At 40.0% G+C, this 20819-nt stretch overlaps 1 protein-coding gene across 3 annotated transcripts in view; it reads right to left on the minus strand.

The window, feature by feature from the left end:
- actr8 (actin related protein 8) overlaps positions 1–19889 on the minus strand; it is a 34443-nt gene extending 14554 nt beyond the window's left edge. The window contains exons 1-12 of one of the 3 annotated variants that reach the window (XM_048548206.2): positions 19201–19888; positions 14701–14871; positions 13828–13938; positions 13353–13457; positions 11597–11770; positions 10150–10243; positions 9394–9526; positions 5343–5418; positions 3302–3397; positions 2196–2336; positions 1720–1981; positions 47–210 (exon numbers count right to left, since the gene is read on the minus strand). In XM_048548206.2, coding sequence (XP_048404163.1) covers positions 47–210; positions 1720–1981; positions 2196–2336; positions 3302–3397; positions 5343–5418; positions 9394–9526; positions 10150–10243; positions 11597–11770; positions 13353–13457; positions 13828–13938; positions 14701–14871; positions 19201–19314 — 1641 coding nt within the window. In that variant the 5' untranslated portion in view covers positions 19315–19888. Of the gene's footprint in view, positions 1–46; positions 211–1719; positions 1982–2195; positions 2337–3301; positions 3398–5342; positions 5497–9393; positions 9527–10149; positions 10244–11596; positions 11771–13352; positions 13458–13827; positions 13939–14700; positions 14872–19200 lie in introns of all 3 variants that reach the window. The other 2 variants (XM_048548205.2, XM_059649880.1) reach the window with 2 other exon arrangements.
- Between the last annotated feature and the right edge of the window lie 930 nt (positions 19890–20819).

Genomic DNA, 20819 nt, shown 5'->3' on the forward strand with positions numbered 1-20819 from the left:
CAATACATGAATTTTTTGGTACAATATGAAAATATATTTTTCCTACCTTGGGCCTTGTGATAACTTCAACATTTTCGACTATTCTGCGAAACGATGGTGGCATCTTGTTCAGAATTCTGTGTTGTAAAAATTCTTGAGCCCCATGGAACATCAGTCCTCCTCCAACCACTAAAATGGAGCTGTACATTTTCTTTTTTGTTTCATCAGATCCTGAAAGTGCATATGTTTTTCTTAGGTGACACACCATTCCAGAAGAATACAAATAACTCACTCAAAATTTATTCTCCTTAAATTATACAAAGGGTTTTGCTCAGAACAATTTTTGTGAATTAATCCATTGAAAATTATACAATCAAACTTGATCCAAAAATTACACTGACAATGATGGGGAAGTTTAATTGTTTCATTGCAATTTCACAAAAACCAACTCAGTTTCATAAGTGTCGGATAACAAACAGAAAGCTGAGCTCAACTGACATCCAAATTCTGTATCATTACCACATGTTGTTTTAAATATATTTTTGAACTTCTGCTTAGAAATTTTACATAAATTACTCAAATAATTATTCCTGGAAATATAGGATCATAAACCATAAGTACAAAAGGTGACCATAAGATTGACAGGGTTCAGGCAACTAACAGCATGGCCAAATCATGGAGCTACATCGGCTGGAATTAATTGGGCACAGATATTAGTGTTGTGGAGCTGGAACATACCACAGAGAAAGGGAAGACAGAAGAATTTGAAAACAAGGAACTCGATTTTTAAAATCAAAATATTGCTTGTCAAGCAGCCGATGTAGATCAATGAGCAAGAAATGATAAAGGAACAAGACTTACTGTGTGGTTATGAAGGATAGAATATGGGAGACAGCCAGAAAGGTATTGAAGTACTTGAGTTTACAGATAACGAAAACAGAAATTAAGATTTCAGCGGTACTTGAAAGCCAAGATACGAGTCTAGTTGAGTTACATTTCAGAGATGGAAATAAGTGGAAATCATCTTAGCGATAAGGTGAAAATGAGGCTGGAAGCTCACCCCTGAATTAAATGTGACACCAAGATTGTGAATAGACTGGCTTAATCTCAGGCTGTTGATATGGAGGGGGGATGGTTACATTAGCTGTAGAACAGAGTTTGGAGCAGGAACTGAAAACAATAGTTACAACTTTTTTCAAATATTTAAGTGTAGTAATTTTCTGCTCATTCAGTAACAAATGTCCTTTATATTGTTTTATTTCAAACATGTATACAATTTTGCATACAAAAATTTTCATCTATCATCTGTTCTCATTTGGTGATCACTTAAAATTACTGACCCGTCACCACTGGGTCCCAGCAGAAGAAATGCAAATTCTTGAATAAACTCATTGAAATGTTTCGTAATTCTGAAACTTCCTATTGGATTCTCTACCACGTTAAAAATATTCAAAACATCTGAGGTCTCAGCTTTCAACTCTATTTTCCAATTCCAGAAATCATCCCACTGAATTCTGCAAAATCTCTAGAACTTTACTTTCCTTCCAATAATGAAATGTCCAAAACTGCTCTCTTACTTCTTTTTTCTTGGTATTTGTGACTCAAAGTTGCTATTTAACTTTTGTTTCAATGAAATACAAAACATGCATAACTGTCCTCTAACTATTCATTGAAACCAGTTTTCAAATTAATCCCCATAACTTATTTTTATAAAACAATAAATTTCATAGTCTTTCTTACCACAGCAATCAATACTATGCAGAATTGATTTATCAAGCCCCAAAGCCTTTCCTTCAAACTGTGACATGGTTGTTTTTCTTGCCAAAGTTGCTGGGAGATCCTCCGAATCATTTGCTCCAAGTAGGCATTCATGCTGAGATGATCCAAGTTCTAGTTCATGAGAATGACTCTTCTCTGCACTATCTGTATTCTGAGTACCTGACTCTACTTCAAATCCAGCAAATTTAGCCAGAGCTTTCCGCTCAGCAATAGCTTTGGCAGCCTAGGCAACAGAAATGGTAACACATTAAATGACTTGGTATAAACTATAAACTTGGTATAAATTAAATTTGCAAGGTCAAAACAACTATTTATACTACAGATTCTTCAGTAAGTTTACTAATCACTGCACAATGAATTCATTGTTGGCTTGTTTCTCTTCTATTTTATTGCATAACAGTTTCCCTGTCAAATATTACCAAACTCATAACCCTTACCTGCTCCTGTTTACTCTGGGTTGCCAGTAAATAATGCTCATCATGTGGATCTTCTGAATCACCCTGTGATCTGTGTTGCAGTGTGGTTATCTTCTGTCCCACAATTCCAAAAGTAGCTGGATAAAACAGTGCCATCGGTGCCTATCATATGGATGTATGCAAATATTGAATTTATTAACTATCGCTCAGTATATCTGGTCTTATTTGTTTTGGAATAAAATAATGGAAGGTTACAAAACAAAATCCCCAAGACCCTTTCAAGGAGATTAGGTTATCATTTTCACCAATTTAAAGGCAAGAGCAAAGTGGGCCTATTTAAATAAAACAAAGAAATACAGATGCTGGAGATTTGAAACAAAAACAGAAATTGCTGAGAAACTCAGCAGGTTTGATGAAGAGTCACCAAACTTGAAACATCAATTCTGCATTCTTTGTACTTATGCTTCCGGACCTGTTTAATTTTTCCAGCAATTTGATTTAGTCCCATTTAAATATGGTTTATGATGCCAAAGCATAGGTTTAATTCCATAGTGGGCTGAGGTTACCACGAAGATACTAGCTTCTCAGGCTCACTGCTCACCTGCGGCGAGGGAACCCTCAGGCAAAACCAACAATAGTTATTTCTCTCTGATGAGAGAGCAGTCCTGTGGTCCTTTGGGACTATGGTGATTTTACTAACACAGAAAAAAAAAAATGGGCCATTTAAAAATATGTGAGCCTCTTTAGTTTCCTTGCAATCACAATCATCTCTTGATGGTCTCAATAACATGTTAATATAATGCAAGAAAAGTTTATGTTTATTTGTAATTATGCCTTTTCACCACCAGAAAATACTGCTGCTTTTCCTTCAGAATCCATTATGGAATTCAATAGTGGCTAACGGAGCCACCTTTATCTTTGACTGAACTTTGGTGCGTAACAATCTAATGTTTCTGCACCCACAATACAGAACAGGAAAACAATGGCAGCCATCTAGACAGACAATTTCAGTACGATTACTCCTTCAAAGAACAATATTTAGCTCAGACTGAACCTGAAATGCTTCAGGTATTATAAAGTGTAATGTTACCCAAAGAAAATATCTTCAATATGCAAAGTTCAGACACCTGTAGCTTTTCATCTCCTTGTCGCAACTGGTATAACAATGCTGGAGAATCTGGTTGACGGACCTTGAATTCATGATCCTGAATTCCAGAAATGTCCTGTTTAAGGAAATGGGAGATTTGATTTACTGCACACTTTTATTTAACTTTCATCTTAAATAATCATTCAAATGTTTGTCATTTAATGGATTAGATTAGATCATATTCCGTACAGTGTGGAAATAGGCCCTTCGGCCCAACAAGTCCACAGCGCCCCTTGCGGCATCCCACCCAGACCCATCCCCCTATAACCCACACAGCCCCAAACACGATGGGCAATTGAGCACGGCTGATCCACCTAGCCTGCACATCTTTGGACTGTGGGAGGAAACTGGAGCACCCGGAGGAAACCCACGCAGACACAGGGAGAATGTGCAAACTCTGCACAGACAGTTACCCGAGGCTGGAATCGAACCCGGGTCCCTGGAGCTGTGAGGCTGCAGTGCTAACCACTGCGCCACCGTGCCGCCCCGAAATGGAATTAATAAAATTTTGGGAGGTGGAGAGAGGACAAGGTGCAGGAAGGGATGGAAGTGAATCTGAAATCTGACATTTTAATGGGATTTTCTTCTGATTACAGAAAAGGTTTTTTTAAATTTGGGATAAGGAACTACTCTTACAGATGAAAATTATTCGGTATTTTAAAGGTATTTCAGACAATTTCAGTGCATCCCTTGCTACTCTTCCACATTCTATGCTGTGTAAATTCCTAACTCTCATCAAGTACTGTCACCCGTAACTTGTGCTCTCCAAATTAAATTGGCTCTGTTAGGGCATTTATTTAAAGTCTTCATTCTCATTTTGAAATTCTTCCACAGATTCACCTCTTCCCATATCGAAACTATTCCAGTTCTATAACCTCTACAAGAAGTGGCCTCTGCATTCTTCCAATTCTGGCCTGTTGTTTTTAATCACTCTATCAGTTGCTGCTAAAGCCCAAAGTCATCAATTCCGTCTATAAGCAGACCTTTTCTCTGATTTCGTTCATCTCCTTTTGGGACTGTGTCGAATGTTGTTTGATAACTCTCCTGTGAAGTGCTTGTGATATTTTACTACGCTGAAAGTGCTATATAAATGCAAGTTGCTGCTTTTGTGCTATTCTACAGACAACTCCAGTCATGCATGACAGGTTTCCTTATAAAATGCAGGATATTTCAATAAAAATGCAATTTAACTTTATACAATGGCAGACTCATTTGCTAGAATTAAAGCAGCCTCTTCATCCAAACCTGCATTCACTTTAGGATATCAGAATATTGGAGGCAAGGGGAAATTTCTGTGAATCTACTTCTGACTACATTAGATGACCTGAGTAAAGTGAGTTTTGGAAAACTGAAAGGGTCAGAATATACACATTTATAGTACCCTCCTGATTTTTCTCCATTTAAGTCAGTGAAGAAAAAAAAACATAAAGCTCCTTTACAAGTCTGAGGTCTAATTTTGCAATCCTGATTTTCCAAGATATACTACAGCACACCATGGTACAGACATGAAAAAAAATCATTTAGAGTGTTCTGGCTATAATTTCATGCTGATTTTCTATAGCTTGTGAAAGATGGCTGATACAGTGACACACTAGCAACAAAACTGAGCCAATTCTTGGTTCACAGTGGCTTTAAGGTCTGTCACTCTCATCCATAGAGTTGAAATTGGAAAACTGACAATGGGTTAACTTCATAAAGCACAATGTACCTAAATCTTCAAAAGATTATTCATTAGGATTTTTTTCATTTAGGGTGTCACTAGCCAAGCCAGCTTTTATTGCCCATTCTTAATTGCCCAGGGCACTGTTACAGCCAACAACATTGTATGGGTCTACAGTCACATGTAGGCTAAGTAAGGATTTTCTGCTCTGAAGAACATTACTGAATCAACTGTGTCTGCCTTTCCCCAACATATATTATTTTAAAACATAATTTTAGTTAAAGTTACAAGATCTGGAAGTGTATTTCACTTATTTTCCTTTAGCTTGACAATTCAAACTTTTATCAGAACAATGTCTGACCTGGTCTAGGTGACAGAATGTCTCTTTGAGCTGCCGAAGAAGGAGGCAGTCCATTCGATTAAATAGTTGACATTCTCTATAAGGGAAACCAGACCGCTGCATTAGCCAGAAGAAACATCTGGTCACATCAGATCCTCCATATGCTAAACGCAATCTGTAGAACATAGATAATTCCAGTTGTCAACATACAATTACTGGTGGTAGGTATTAACTGAAAATGCAGAGTTGTGGTTGGTGGGCTCGCCAAGCTGGTTCATTGTTTCGCAGACGTTTCATTACCCTCCTGGGTAACATCATCAGTGCAGCCTCCGAGGAAGCGCTGTTGTATTTTCCTGCCTGTTATTTGAACTCTGGTGTTTGTCGGGCTGGGCTACCTCACTTCCGGTTTTCCTTTGCGGTGGAGCATATTTGGGGTTGAGCTTTGTGTGTTTATTGATGGCTTTTTCAGTGGCGTATCAGGCTTCTAGGAATTCCCGTGCTCGTCTCTGCTTTGTTTGTCCCACGATTATGGTGTTGTCCCAATGGAATTGGATCTCCTTATCCATGTGGATAGAGATGAGTGAATATTGGTTGTGTCTTTTTGTTACCAATTGATGTTTGTGTACCCTTGTGGTTAACTTCCTTCCTGTTTGTCCAATGTCGAACGACACCAGGAAGATACTACACACCCCAACACACTCATCACGCTACCTTACATCAGGAACACATCTGAACTAACCACAAGACTCCACAACCACTGGGCATCAGAGTTCCACACAAACCCACATCAGCCCTTCGCCAATTACTTAGCCTAACCAAAGACCCACTATCCACTACGGACAGGGCCAGTGTCACATACGAGATTCCCTGCAGAAACTGTGACAAACACTACAGTGGACAAACTGGAAGGAAATTAACCACAAAGGGTACATGAACATCAATTGGCAACAAAAAGACATGACTAATTCTCACTCATTTCTATCCACATGGATAAGGACAACCACTAATTTGATTGGGACAACACCAGGATCCCGGGACAAACAAAGCAGAGAAGCACGGCAAGTCCTAGAAGCCTGGTACTCCACTATGAAAGACATCAACAAACACAGAGCTCGACCCCATATATGCTCCACTGTGGAGGAAAACCAGAAGTGACGTTATCCAGCCCGACAGACACCAGAGTTCAAATAACAGGTGGGAAACACAACAGTGCATCATCGGAGGCTGCAATGGTGATGTTACACATCAGGGTAACGAAACCTCTGCGGAACAACAAACCAGCTCGACAACCCAACCAACCACAACCTGAGCTACAAATCTACTCTAAAACCTTGGAAATGCAGAATTGTAAGCAGACTAATTCTGAAAAAAAAAAGCACCAAAAAGTAACATGCTTATTAAGATTTATACATATAAGCAAACTCATATTGCAATTTCCTCTCATTCAAACCATCAGCATCCGAACTTCAGCCATTGCACACCAAAGGAGATCTTTCCCTGAACACTAACACTTGGTCACTTGCCTCACATTCTCTAAACCTCCTTAAAGCCCATTACTTTTAACGAACTTTCACCACTCCTCTACTATCTCCTTTTTTGGCCTGATGTCTGTCTTTGTCTGAAGATACCGGTGTAAAGCATAGGGCACTTCTCCATGTTAAAGGCAAATAATAATATTACAGATGAAGCCACAGGATTCCAAAATGAATTGATCAGATGAAAGTTCAGTAGTCCTCCCACATCTGGTTGTGAAAAGTAGTAGACAACTAAACTAACTACAGCAAAAAGTTCCATTGGTCTGAATTATATTACTAATGGGGGAGCACAGCATGTTAGTACAAACATTTGGAACAATCTTCAGCCCAACTGCTTGTTCTGAATCCACCTTCTTCCGAGGTCGCCAGCAAAACAGATACCAGTCGATTTTAAATGAAGTCTTCTTTGAAGAAAAGGAAGTGAAAAGGTGGATGAGTTTACAGAAAGAATTCTTGAAACTTACAAAGGGTACATGATTGTGAAGCAAAGGAAGGTGTAGTGAAGATGTGATTTACTCCACGTGACATCAAGGATGGGTTGAAGGTATCAGATACAGCAATAACAATGGACCATCAACATCCTAGCAGTAATACTGAAGGCTTGTGCTCCAGAATCAGCTGCAGCTCTATTCAAGCTATTCCAGCACGGCTCCAACTCTGACCAGACTACTAATACGGTAGTTAAAAGAGCAGATCAGAAGCAAGGATGCAAGGGAGATTTACCAGGATGTTGCCTGGTATGGAGGGAAGGTCTTATGGGGAAAGGCTGAGGGACTTGAGGCTGTTTTCGTTAGAGAGAAGGTTAAGAGGTGACTTAATAGAGGCATACAAGAAGATCAGAGGATTAGATCGGGTGGACAGTGAGAGCCTTTTCCTCAGATGGTGATGGCTAGAACGAGGGGACACAGCTTTAAATTGAGGTGTGATAGATATAGGACAGATATCAGAGGTAGGTTCTTTACTCGGAGAGTAGTAAGGGCATGGAACGCCTACCTGCAACAGTAGTAGACTCGCCAAGTTTAAGGGCATTTAAATGGTCAATGGATAAACATACGGATGATAATGGAATAGTGTAGGTTAGATGGGCTTCAGATTGGCTTCACAGGTCGGCACAACATTGAGGGCCAAAGGGCCTGAACTGCGCTGTAATGTTCTATGTTCTATGTTCAGTAACCATATCCTAATTTCTGAAAGTGCACTCACCAATTACAAAAAGCAAATAGGAGTATGATAGAATGTCCTCCACTTGCTTGGATGAGTGCAGCTCCAATGCTAAAGAAGCTCAATACAATGAAAAAACAATCCGTCCAAACAATCTCTTTCACACATTCACTCCTTCCACCACCAGTGCACAGTAGCAACACTGTGAATTATAATGAGGTTTATAATACAGCCAAGGCACCTTCGACAGCTTCTTTCAAATCCATAGCCTCTATCTTCCAGAAAGGCAAAGGCAGCAGAAACCTGGGAACACCAATGTGTGCAAGTTCACTCTAAAAGATACACACGATCTTAGCTTGGAAATATATAACTACTTCCTCACTGTCACTGCATAAAGTTCTTTAACTCTCTCCCTAATAGTACTACGGGCATACATACTCAATAGTGACAGCAGCAATTCAAGAAGCCAGCTCACCACCACTTTCTCAAGTGGTAATTAAGAATAGGCAGTAAATACTGACCTTGCTACCAATGCTAACATCCCATGAACAAGTTAAAAGTACATTTACATAAATATACCTTTGAAAACTACAGAATAAAAGGGGACTAGTTCAATCATGTTTTAAAAATGGAAATAACTTGCACAAAACGTACAAAGAGATGTCAATGTGGACTAAAGTCCTGGGTCTTGTTCACCTTTCTCCTCCACTACATTTCCATACTGTCAACTTTTGTAGCAAGGTTAGAATACTCCTGTCATGGAAACTCCATGCAAAATGAGTTAAGAGACTCAGATATTTAGCCTCAAATGTGCAAAATGAGACTAGTAAATCTGACCTGAACTAAGCCCAAATGAAAAGTTCACTTTCCATGAGAATGTGAATAAGTCACCCAGGTAACTGTCCAACAATTTTGCTTGTGTGCTACCTGCTGCAGGTTTTAAAATAAGATTTTCTTTTGGCATCACAGCAGCCAAACAGCATTTACTCTTTATCAACCATCATTATTCTAGAGGTAACATCAGGAAAATATTAGTATTATTCATAATTGAAAACAATTCAGATGGAAAACCATTTAACTATACAAACCATCATTTCACTTTTAAGGTGGTATATATTATGTAGTTTATACGTTAGACCAATAGGAGTTGAGCTGTACACCAAATAAGTTGAGACCAGAAATATCAGGATTTTCTTCCTACCATCAGTGCCTGCGACAAAAACTTGATGCTCAGGTTGAAACTCTTATGAATTTCTTTGTTTTCAGATATATTGCATAGCAAGTTAAAAGATATTCTGCTGGTAGTGCAAGTCCAAACCCAATTACATCAGAATCAAAAGTTTTTAATCCATCATTAAAGCAGAATATCAACTGACCTGGTATTTCGATGCGATACTCCATCCTCAACACAACATACACTAGTCTTCTGTTCTCCCACATCTACAACACAGGCACTGCTTAAACCACTTCCAAATGTAGCACAGATGGATTCCTGATGAACAACAACACCTAGAAAACATTATGAAAAGGCAAAAAATAACTAAAAATTCATTATCAAAAGGTTTTTAACACTGAGCAAACATATGATTTCAGAAATAGTTTTATAAGCAAGAATTCTGCTAATTCTCAATTAATTGAACATTTATTAACTAATTTAAAAATGAGCGGTTATTAAACTATAAATAAACCTAACAGAAATATTATTCCAGACATAATAAATTTCATAGACACAAAATCTATCAGGAAATACTTGGAAAATTTGGAGGTAAGTTAAAGTTTTCAATGCCAAGTAAAGTCTTAACCGGAGAGGGATGTGAATTTTTCACACCGACTATATTTAATGCAGTGATAGCCAGATGTTAGTTTCTCAGGGAATCAGGGACAAGGCAAGCAGACAGGAAAGGAAAGTGGAATAGAAGCCCAATATCAATCATGATCATACAAAACAGCAGATGAAGCTTATCAGGTTGTATCGTGCACGCTTGCTTTTGCTTCTTACATTCTTAAACATCATCTTTTGTTTTTCTTATGGAGATGATTTACACTCAGTCGCAAAACATTTTTAACAGATACATGTTTAAATTAAATGAATGTGGCTTGAACACCTGCAATAGCATACCATGTAGGCTTACCTGAGAATCCTATATTGTTCAAAAGTAGGTTTATCAATTCTTTAACATGTTGTCTGTTGTAGATATCTGGGATTAGCAGAATACACCTGTAATACTTGTGGAATTAAAGCAAAGAAATTAACATAATACTAAATTTTAAAAATAACTTAAAGGGGAATGCAAATAGAACATGTGTTTTAATGTAGCTATCTCATATTAAAATTTTCGAATGGGCTACAACATTGTTTCAAAGTACTCTGAACACTCCTGCCAGGTTCTACCGATCATTAGTAAAATACATTTTAAAAGTTTGAGCAATATTTTGCTCCCTATTATGTTCCATGAGCCTGAACGCATAATAGAGACTCACTTTAGCACAGTATTAAAGAAGTGCTGCAATTTTCTCTGATGCTTCTTCACAACTTCATGTTCCAAATGTGGATATGTGTTAGATGTTACAGCATTTCACAATTTTATTAAAAACTGCAGCAAATTAACCTTCAGTGCTTTGAATGCACATTTATTTATATAGTAATAATCATTTAATTGATAGATCCTGATCTGTTGAGCAACGGGCCTTAAACCAATTTTCAGTATGTCCAGGTTTTCAGTACATGCTAACACCTCCTAAATGAACACCAGAAATCAGAATGTAGCAGGTTTTAAGGTTTAATTAAGTGGAATGCATTTTAAAAAGAGCAAGAAGGGGAATTAACATTCAAAGCAGTGAAACTTGTCTGTAATGGAAGCATACAATGGATTGGGAGAAAAATAGGTAAATAATTTTTCACCACGCCTAATTTGCTTTCAATTGATAGTTACAGAACAATAATTTTAACTCTTCAGCTGAATAATTTCCTAGTACCCACTATTGCTTTAACATGTTTAGAAATTTTAAATTTTGGCAATATTTTTCAAGTCAATGAGAATAAAAACTGATATGGTGCAAAATCGGTTGCTGATCTGCTAAGAGCATACAGCATGCTGCTAGCACAGACCAATTCTACACCAAATTAGATACTGTTAATACAAATTAAATTTCCATAGATAGCATTAACTTTACTCATAGAAATTATATTGGTGTCACAGTATATTGCTACCGTTAAATTGGTTAAAATTTAATTGTTGAAAATGACACTGTGCATCAGTAACAAATACATAGGGAACAAAATAAAGTATAAACTGCAAAATAAAGAATTCTAACAGTTTTCATTTAACTTCTCATGAAAATTGATAATTTTTGATAAAGGTTCATCAAGAATTAATTTTATAAGTAAATTACAAAAAGTTATTAAACAAAAGCAATAGCATGTAATCTACGTGGTTTCCTGGTTTCAATAAATTAATAAAATACTTCCAACACATAATTAATGGCAAAATGGTCAACAATTTCAATAATTTATAATAAAATAAATGGTAAAGTGCTTAAGAGTTTTACTGTTTTCAATAAGAAAGCTCAGTTGTTAACCTTTAAATCTTTACGGGGAATTTCTAGAAACTTCTGAATAGCATATGTCCATATAGTTTCCAGATCAGCTAGTACTGCAGTGAGGGAGCCTCCAGGTCCTTCATGAAGGTTAAACTGGCCTCTGCGAATTGGCCAATGTATGTTGTAGCAGTCTGATGGATTTACATACAGTGCCTGTTGGAAGAGAATAAGGTGATAATAATAAAAACTGAAGGAACTATGGATGTTGTAAATCAGGAACAAAAACAGAAGTAGCTGGAAAAGCTCCACAGGTCTGGCAGAATTTGTGGAGAAAAAGAATCAGTTAACATTTTGGGTCCTGTGACCCTTCCTGTTCTGAGGAAAGGTCACAGAATCCTAAATGTTGACTCTGATTTTTTCTTCACAGATGCTGCCAGACCCGCTGAGCTTTTCCAGCAACTTCTGTTTTTATTCCTGAAAGTAACAATACTACTGGATTGTATACAGCTTCTATTTTGGTCCAAAGTTGCAGTGTCGGGGGTCTACCTATCCTCAGATGCTTCAATAACTTTCTCTCTACATAATAATGGCGTGTTCATTGATGATCGCACAATATTCAGTATCATTCACAACTACTTAAACAACAGCAGTCTTTGTGCATATGCAGCAAGACCTGAAAAACAACCAGGCTTGAAACACTTGGAAGTGAGGGAATCTAACCATCACTTCTTGATGTTCATTGACATCACTATTGTTGAATCCCCAGCTATCAACTTCCTGTGGGCTACTGTAAACCAGAAACTGTACTGGACCAGTCACACAAATATTGTGGCTGCAATAACAGGTCAGAAGCTGGGAATTCTTAAATGACTAACTCGTCTTCAGTCTCTCCAATGCGTGTCCATCAACTATAAGGCACAAGTCAGGAGTGTGATGGAATACTCTCCTCTGGCCTGAGAGAATCCAACAACAAGAAATCTGACAAGATATTGGGCAAAGCAGTCCACATAACTGGCAGCCTATCCACCACCTTCAATGCTCCCTCCTGTCACTACTGATGCACAATTACATCAACAACTACACTGCAGTAACCTCACCAAAGTTGTTTCAACAGCAACTTCCAAATCTGTTGCCACTACCACCCTGGTGGACAAGGACAGCAGATGCACAGCAACATCACATTCTACAAGATCCCCTTTAACCCACACATCATTCTAACTTGAAAATATATCACTTTTTTTCAGTATCATTGGATCAATATCCTTGAATGCCCTTCCTGTTGGTGTAACTACAGCAAATGGACTGCAGTGATTAAAAAAAAATGCAGCTTGCCATCAAAGCTCAAGGACAAATTAGGGTGGGAAATAAATGCTAATCTGGCAGCATACCATGAAATAAAACAAAAACAGAACTGACCTTGTGTATCTTCAAATAATGCCAACCAATCTTTTATAATTATCTTAAGAGTTTTGATTTATTAGCTTAATCGATACAACAGTGCACCCTTAATACTCTACTGAAGACACAGTTCAAATTATGTCCTCAAATATTTGAATGGGATTTCAACACTTAACCTTCTGACACAGAGACAAGATTGCTACCATTGAGCTAAGACTGAAACTTGTACAAGTCATAATTTATTGGGACCTTCCATATCTTTCAGACATCACATTTCACAACTAACAGATTACTTCTTAAAGTTAGGTTGTAAATATACAGCTTAGTAACCACAGTCAGAAGTTCACAAAGTTTCATTAATGAAGTTTATACAAAGGTTTAAAACAAAATGTTTTACCTCTTCTCCTACAAGAAACTCAGGTTGATGAGACGTATTTGTCCATTTGACCCCCGAATTGGTGTCCAAGACAGCTGGTCTCATCTGCTTGTTATATGCCCTCACCTGCAAAGTACATAACATGCTATAATGTGTCATCCATTACTCAAAGTTCTCAAATTCATATATATGTCATATTCATTTTGGGGAAACATAGACCCTGCTGTGTGCTGCCTTTTTTAAAGCAGTTTGCATTTTAAAATTTTCTGTGCAATAAAATTTAGTGTAAATGCTCTGGAAATTGTCAAACTATGAAGGGTTTAGCAATGTGATCTGAAACAATCGATTATACTTTATTGTAATTTCCAAAGTAATATGTTAATAAGGAATACAGGTATTCACCATGATTATTTTGGAAAGAAATATACCCACAATTCCCCAACTGTAAGATCAATGCTGTAGTAAAATCTTACCCCTGAAAACTAGAGTATTGTACCTGATCTGGAGGAGCTGGTATTCGCCTCGCACCATTTGACATCTTTTTGGACCATATAGCTTGATCCACCATTTTAAGGCCATTCTGTCTTTGCTCATTACTTTCTGGTTTCTTTAAAAACAAAATTTCATTAATATATTAATTTCCAACTTTAGATCAGCATTGCATTAACAATTTAGTTATTGGATAAAGACACATGGCTCCAATGAAAATGATGAAATTTATCTTCTCAGGCTGGTCGGATATTAGAGCCTAGATTTTACAGTGTAACTTTATGGTCAGCGTTCCTCTGAAACTGACAACAACTTGGAAAGCAGTTGGACACAGAAATTGAGAAGTTGCAGTCAGTGATTCAACACCTTCCCAAATAGTGCACTGCAGAAGTTTCACCACAGTTCAGTCAGGAATAAATATTTACACTGTTAGGAATTGTTCTTTTATGCTATTAAAGTTTTAAGTATACATCTTTTTAAAAGTTTGTGACTGTTGTGTCTAATCTAATCTCAAACGTATGCCCAGTCATGGGTTGCAGTCACCGAGAAATTTAGTTGAAAGTGTAATTCATGCATTTTACTGCTGAGTTTACTATTTGTGGGAGTATTTAAATATGGCTGATTATTTACCCTGCTTGATAATGTCACACCAGACAATCCATGTTCCCTGTTTTAAGCTGGGAAAGGGGAAAATCCACTGGATATATTGCTAAATCATTAATGGTAATTTTCTTCAAGATTAGCACTGAGTGCCATTATTTTGCAGCTGACAAAATTAGGCCAATGATTTCTCACCACGATTATCTCCAATATGAATGTCAATACGTTAAAAGGTTTAGCAGAGATACCTTTAAAACAAAACGAAGGAAATCAAACTTACATTGAGACCATCCCTATGTAGCCACGGATCCTCATAGTGTGGCTGTCCTTGTTGTTTATGTCTTCGGGCAATGATATGAGGTACACCAACGGGAAGTGTATCTGCAGCTCGTCCAATCCTTAGAGTGTATGAACCAGGATGAATAACCACAATGAAGTTACTTTGGATTGGCTTCAAAAGAAAATATTAAAATGTTTCATTTGGATCCAATTTTTAGAAAGTACAAAAGAAAAATAAATAATTTTTAAAAAAGTCAAATTCAGTCATCTGATGTCCTGTCCTTATTGATCGCGATTACAAACATTATTAAGCCCTGGGTAAATGTTTCTCCAATATTTTTAACTTGCATCAATTTAATTTCACATCTCTAATCCTATTTTTTTGGCTTCAATAAGGTGCCAGTTGTCTCTTGATTTGTCAGTGTCATGAGTTTTTTGGTATGAACAGGCCAGTTTTTAACCCACAGATTTTTGGGGATATGGGGCAGCATAAGCGTACGAGGTAGTGAGATTTGCTTCTTCTTCTTTCGTTCTCTGCTAACACCCATTCATTAAAGAGTTTGGACTCAGCATGCTGCTTGATGAGCAAGCTGTTACCATTTTGATTTGTTGGTAGTGAATCCCTCCCAAATGTTAATACAGCCATGCTTCAAGGAGAGCTTTAGAATGTCTGGTACCATTTTTATTCCCCTCCTCTGGAATATTGGCCATTTGAATGTTGAGAAAGCAGGACTTGGTGAAGGGGTCTCTGTGCAAAGGAAAACCTAAAATTATTAAATTATGCATACACACCTTAGTTGCCTTCCTTCTAAATTGTCCAGCTCAAGTTTAAAGCAATTTGGGTCACCTGCATATTTTATTGATGGTGATACTTAAGGGTTATCCCTCAGTCATAATTCATCACATATACACTTGACTAATTCTGTCACCTGCCTATACATCCTCTACAACAGATATAGATTCCAAGTTTTCTTCAAAATAAGTCAGTAGGAAAACTGTTTGTTGACAATTTCCATATCCGGCTACTCTGAGAATGAAACAGATAAAATCAAGCATCATGGCTTGTACATATACAAGCAACAATCATATCTCTGAACAGGTTGATTAGGAAAATATCTACAAGCAACAACCATCACCAGAAAGTTCAACCACCTGCCCTGACCTTTGATAGCACCATCACAGCACAATCTGTTATGAAGAAGGTCTTGAAGAAGGTAAGGGATCAACACTGACTAGGATCTTAACAGAAACTTGTTTAAATAGTGACATGAAAAAGGCAGAAGTTGGGCCCTGTGCAATAATGGCTCTCTTGTTGATCTCAAAGCTTTTTCCACCATGAGGTATAATTTAGGACCATAACTAAATAAACGTTTTTCACCAATTACTACGACTGAAGGTAGCACAGTGACTCTGTGGTTAGCATTGCTGCATTGCAATGCCAGGGACCCAGGTTCAATATCTGTGCGGAGTCTGCACATTCTCCCCGCATCTGCGTGGGTTTCTTCTGGATAGTCTCGTTTCCTCTCATGGTCCAAAGATGTGGAGGTTTGATGGAATTGTCGTGCTAAATTGCCCACAATGTCCAGAATATGCAGGTTAGGCAGATTAGCTGTGGGAAATGCAGAGTTACAGCGAGAGGGTACGGGGTTGCGTTTAGGTGGACGCTCTTCGGAGGGTTGGTGTAGACTCGAAGGGCCAAATGGCCTGCTTCCACACTGTCGGGGTTCTGTGATTCCACCTGCTGTTGCATGTAGTCACATTCAACCATCTGCCCTGACCTTCGATAGCACCATTACAGAGCAATCCCTAATCCATGTCTTGAAGGTGGTTAGGGAGTCAACATTGACTCGGATCTAAACAGAAACTTGTTGAAGTACTAACATGGCGGCATGAAAAAGGCAGAAATGGAGTCCTTTGTAACAATGGCTCTCTTGTTGATCTCAAAGCTTTTCCACCATCTATAAAGGCATAACTCAGAAGTATGACTAAGCCCACATTGCTATATTCTGAATGGTACTGAGTCCAAGTAGTCTATTTGACTGCCACTTGTCACTGGATGAATTATCAACTCCTTTAACCACAGATCACTAAGTGTAATCCACAACCAGTCAAAAGATCATTCTAATTCCACCCCAACATTAAGTTCATCTAGATCATCTCTGATACCCCTCTCTTTCACGGGCCTCTCTGTCTCAATCTCTGGTGACCGCCTCAAAACCGATATCTATTTCAAGCCCACCATCTCCCACAGCTACTTAGACTACATCTTCTCTCACCCACCTGTCTGCAAGAATGCGATCCCCTGTTCCCAATTTCTCCGCCTCCGCTGCGTCTGCTCCCAAGATGGGGGATTCCACTCCTGAACATCCCAGATGTCCTTTCATTTCAAGGGCCGCAAATTACAGCTTCGGTGGTCGAAAATGCTCTCAACTGCATCTCGTGTTTCCTGCACTTCTTCCCTCACGTCCCCTCCCCACAACAAAAGCAAATACAAAATCCTCCTTGTCCTCACATAACACCCCACTAATCGCTGGATTTAACATATCATTCTCCACCACTTCCACCACTTGCAGTCTGATCCCACAACCAAAGATATATTTCCCTGCGCACTCCTATCTACCTTTCATAGGGACCACTCTCTCCACGATTCCCTCATCCACTGCAGACTCCCCACTAGCCCTGCCATCTTTCCCTGCAACCGCAGGAAGTGCTGCATCTGCCCCTACAGCTCCCCCCTCACCTCCATCCAAGGAACCAAAAAAACCTTCCACAATGTTGACTAAAACCCTTCCGGACCCCACAAAAGTTCCATTAATTTCCTTATTTTAGCTTAGTCAGCGAGAGGTCCAGAGACAACACCAGAGTAACAGTCAAGCTCTCACTTGGCAGACTCTCGTCAGACCTCTGAGTATAGCATAAAAGCAGTATAGTTTATAGCCCGTGTTATCACATCCCATACTATTCACATGAGTCATACGCAGATAAGCAGTGCAACTAACAATGTCCATTGAATAGAGGAAGAAGCCCCAGCTGTGGGAAGAAAAGCTGCAACCTTCAGCTTGTTACAAACACAGACACACGTTTCAAAATATATGGTACACAGTTATTTCAGCAAAACTTTTAACTATCGCTTCCCCAATACTTTATCAACATCAGACAGAGGTTCACCTGCACATCCACCAATAGGGTCTATTGCACCTGCTGCTCCCAATGTGGCCTCCTCTACATTGGTAAGACCAAGCAGAGGCTCAGAGATTGCTTTGTAGAGAACCTGTACTCTGTTCGCAACAAATGACAACACCTTCCAGTTGCGAACCATTTCAAATGCCCCTCCCACTCCCAATCCCTGGGCAACATGTCCATCCCAGGCCTCCTCCAGGTGTCACAATGTCGCCACCTGGAAACTAGAGGAGCAGCACCTCATATTCCACCTTGGCAGCCAACAACCCAATGCTCTCAGCATAGACTTTAGCAGTTTCAAAATTTCCACACCCCAGGCCTCATTCCATAACCAACCCTCCCTCTCATCCCCGCCTCCTTGACCTAGCGCATCCGGTCCATCTTCTCTCTCACCCATCCTCCTCATTCCACTGACCAATCCCCACCACTCCCTACCAGCACTCACTGATCACTATCCCACCTACCTTTTCCAGCTCCATCCCTCCTCTATTTATTTAAGAGCTCCCTTCCCCTCCCCCATTTCTGAAGAAGGGCCCTGAACCGAAATGTTAGCGTTCCTGTTCCTCTGATGCTGCCTGGCCTGCTGCGTTCCTCCAGCTCCATACTGTGTTATCTTCATTCTAATCTTTCTGCCAACAGTCTCAATCACCAACTAAGGTCAAGCTTTGTGACAGGAACACCCTAACTTCCAAGTTAGACACAATCTGACTTGGACATTAAACACTTGCTGTTTCTTGATGAATCACAATCCTAGAATTGCTTTACCTTAACATAATCTCTACAGCAGCTGGAATTCAACAAGGCAGCACCAACTTCTCAAAGTAGCTAACGGGAGCCATAAATGTCGTCATAATTCTTCAAATACGATACTAAAATTTAAAAGAATGACATTTCTCAATAGGAATAATTAATCTCATTACTGTAGTAATGTAGGGCTAATGTACAGGGCTAAGTGGGGTGTCTGGAGTGGATGGGGGAATTGTGGAGGGAGTGGTCCCTATGAAAGGCAGATAGGAGTGCGCAGGGAACATTACTGTCGTGTGCACGTTTATTCATCATATTTTGTTTGATTTTAATCATTTCCTCTGTAATACACCTCACAGTTACACAACTGTGCTGCGGTAATATATAAAAGAACGAAATGTGAGCAGACTATGGAAGATAAGGATAACAACTTGGCCCAGGGCTGGTGGTGAGGCCGAGGCCCAGGCCCAGGCCGCGGCCTCCAATGATGGCCCAAGCTGGCTGTGAGGACACAAAGCCAGTCAGCGCCTCGACTCAAAGTCGCTCAGCGTTGGCTTCGGCTTCGGTTCGCACTCACCTCGAGAACAGATTCCGGGATGGCGGCGGGGACTATCGGGCGCTTCACACCGCGTTGTTCCTTTTCTTTTTCCTTCTCTTTCTCTTTGCCGTTGTCCTGTTCCACTTGAGTCATTTTACCGGCTCCAGGACAGACACTGAGTCACAATTTTAAACCCGCGCCAGTACTCGCCCTCTGTAAACCGATCCTGCCTCAGAGCTGTTCCCCCTCTGTCTGCGGATCCTGCCTCAGAGCTGTTCCCCCTCTGTCTGCGGATCCTGCCTCAGAGCTGTTCCCCCTCTGTCTGCGGATCCTGCCTCAGAGCTGTTCCCCCTCTGTCTGCGGATCCTGCCTCAGAGCTGTTCCCCCTCTGTCTGCGGATCCTGCCTCAGAGCTGTCCCCCCTCTGTCTGCGGATCCTGCCTCAGAGCTGTTCCCCCTCTGTCTGCGGATCCTGCCTCAGAGCTGTTCCCCCTCTGTCTGCGGATCCTGCCTCAGAGCTGTTCCCTCTCTGTCTGCGGATCCTGCCTCAGAGCTGTTCCCTCTCTGTCTGCGGATCCTGCCTCAGAGCTGTCCCCCCTCTGTCTGCTGATCCTGTCTCAGAACTAGTCTCCCCGTGTCTGCTGGTCTTGCCTCAGTGCTGATCTCTCTGTGTCTGCTGGTCCTGTCTCAGAACTGATAGCACCGTCTGCTGGTCCTGTCGGAGAACTGATCCTGTCTCAGTGTTGATCCTCCTGTGTCTGGAGATTCTTTCTCAGTACAGATCCTAGATTCTGTCAGCGAGCTTCCTGTATCTGCAGATCCTCTGTCAGTGCTCACCCTGCTTCTGCAGATCCTGTCTCAGTACTGATTCTAACATGTCTGCAGACCTTCTCTCAGTACAGATGCCCTGTTTCTGCTGATCTTTAGCCAAAGATCTCCCAGATCCTTTGTGAGTGCTGATCCAAATGAATCTACAGATCCTCTGTCAGTGGTCCCCAAGTGATTTCTATGTCTGCAGAACTCTTTTTAGTTCTCCCTCTGTGTGTGAATCCTGTTTCAATGCTGCTGCCTGTGTCTGTTTTTTCAGAACAGCATCTTGTGTCACCTGGAGCTGGTGTACTTGGTCACTGCCTTTGACCCCATCAACAAGGTGTGTTTGGCCAAGCCCCTGGTCAACAGCAGGTACATGGACTTCTTGTGAGCAGATAGTGATATGCATATTGAAACGAGTCAGCTGGGGAGCCATCCCCCTCTCTGATGAAGTGTCCAGGCCCGAAACGTCAGTTTTTGTGCTCCTGAGATGCTGCTTGGCCTGCTGTGTTCATCCAGCTTCACACTTTGTTAGCCGGGGAGCCTGCCTTGCAGTATGGCTGAAAATATAATGAATGAGTTCATCATGCTAATTGCCTTGGAGGAGATGCTGGTGTCAGGGTGAACCTACTTCACCACTTTGTATAAAACAAAGAACTGAGGATCCTGGAGTTCTGAAGCAAACAAAAACAGAAATTGTTGGAGAAACTTTGCAGATCTGGTAGCATTTGTGGAACAAATGTTCCTTCAGAACAAGTAGCAGCTAGGAAAAGGTGGTATCTGTGCTGATGATGGGGTGAAAAAGTTCTGGGATGGAAAATGAGGGCAAGGGGTACTTTGTCATTGTTG

The sequence above is a fragment of the Stegostoma tigrinum genome, chromosome 11, assembly GCF_030684315.1.
Source record: "Stegostoma tigrinum isolate sSteTig4 chromosome 11, sSteTig4.hap1, whole genome shotgun sequence".
NCBI classification, from domain to species: Eukaryota; Metazoa; Chordata; class Chondrichthyes; order Orectolobiformes; family Stegostomatidae; genus Stegostoma; species Stegostoma tigrinum.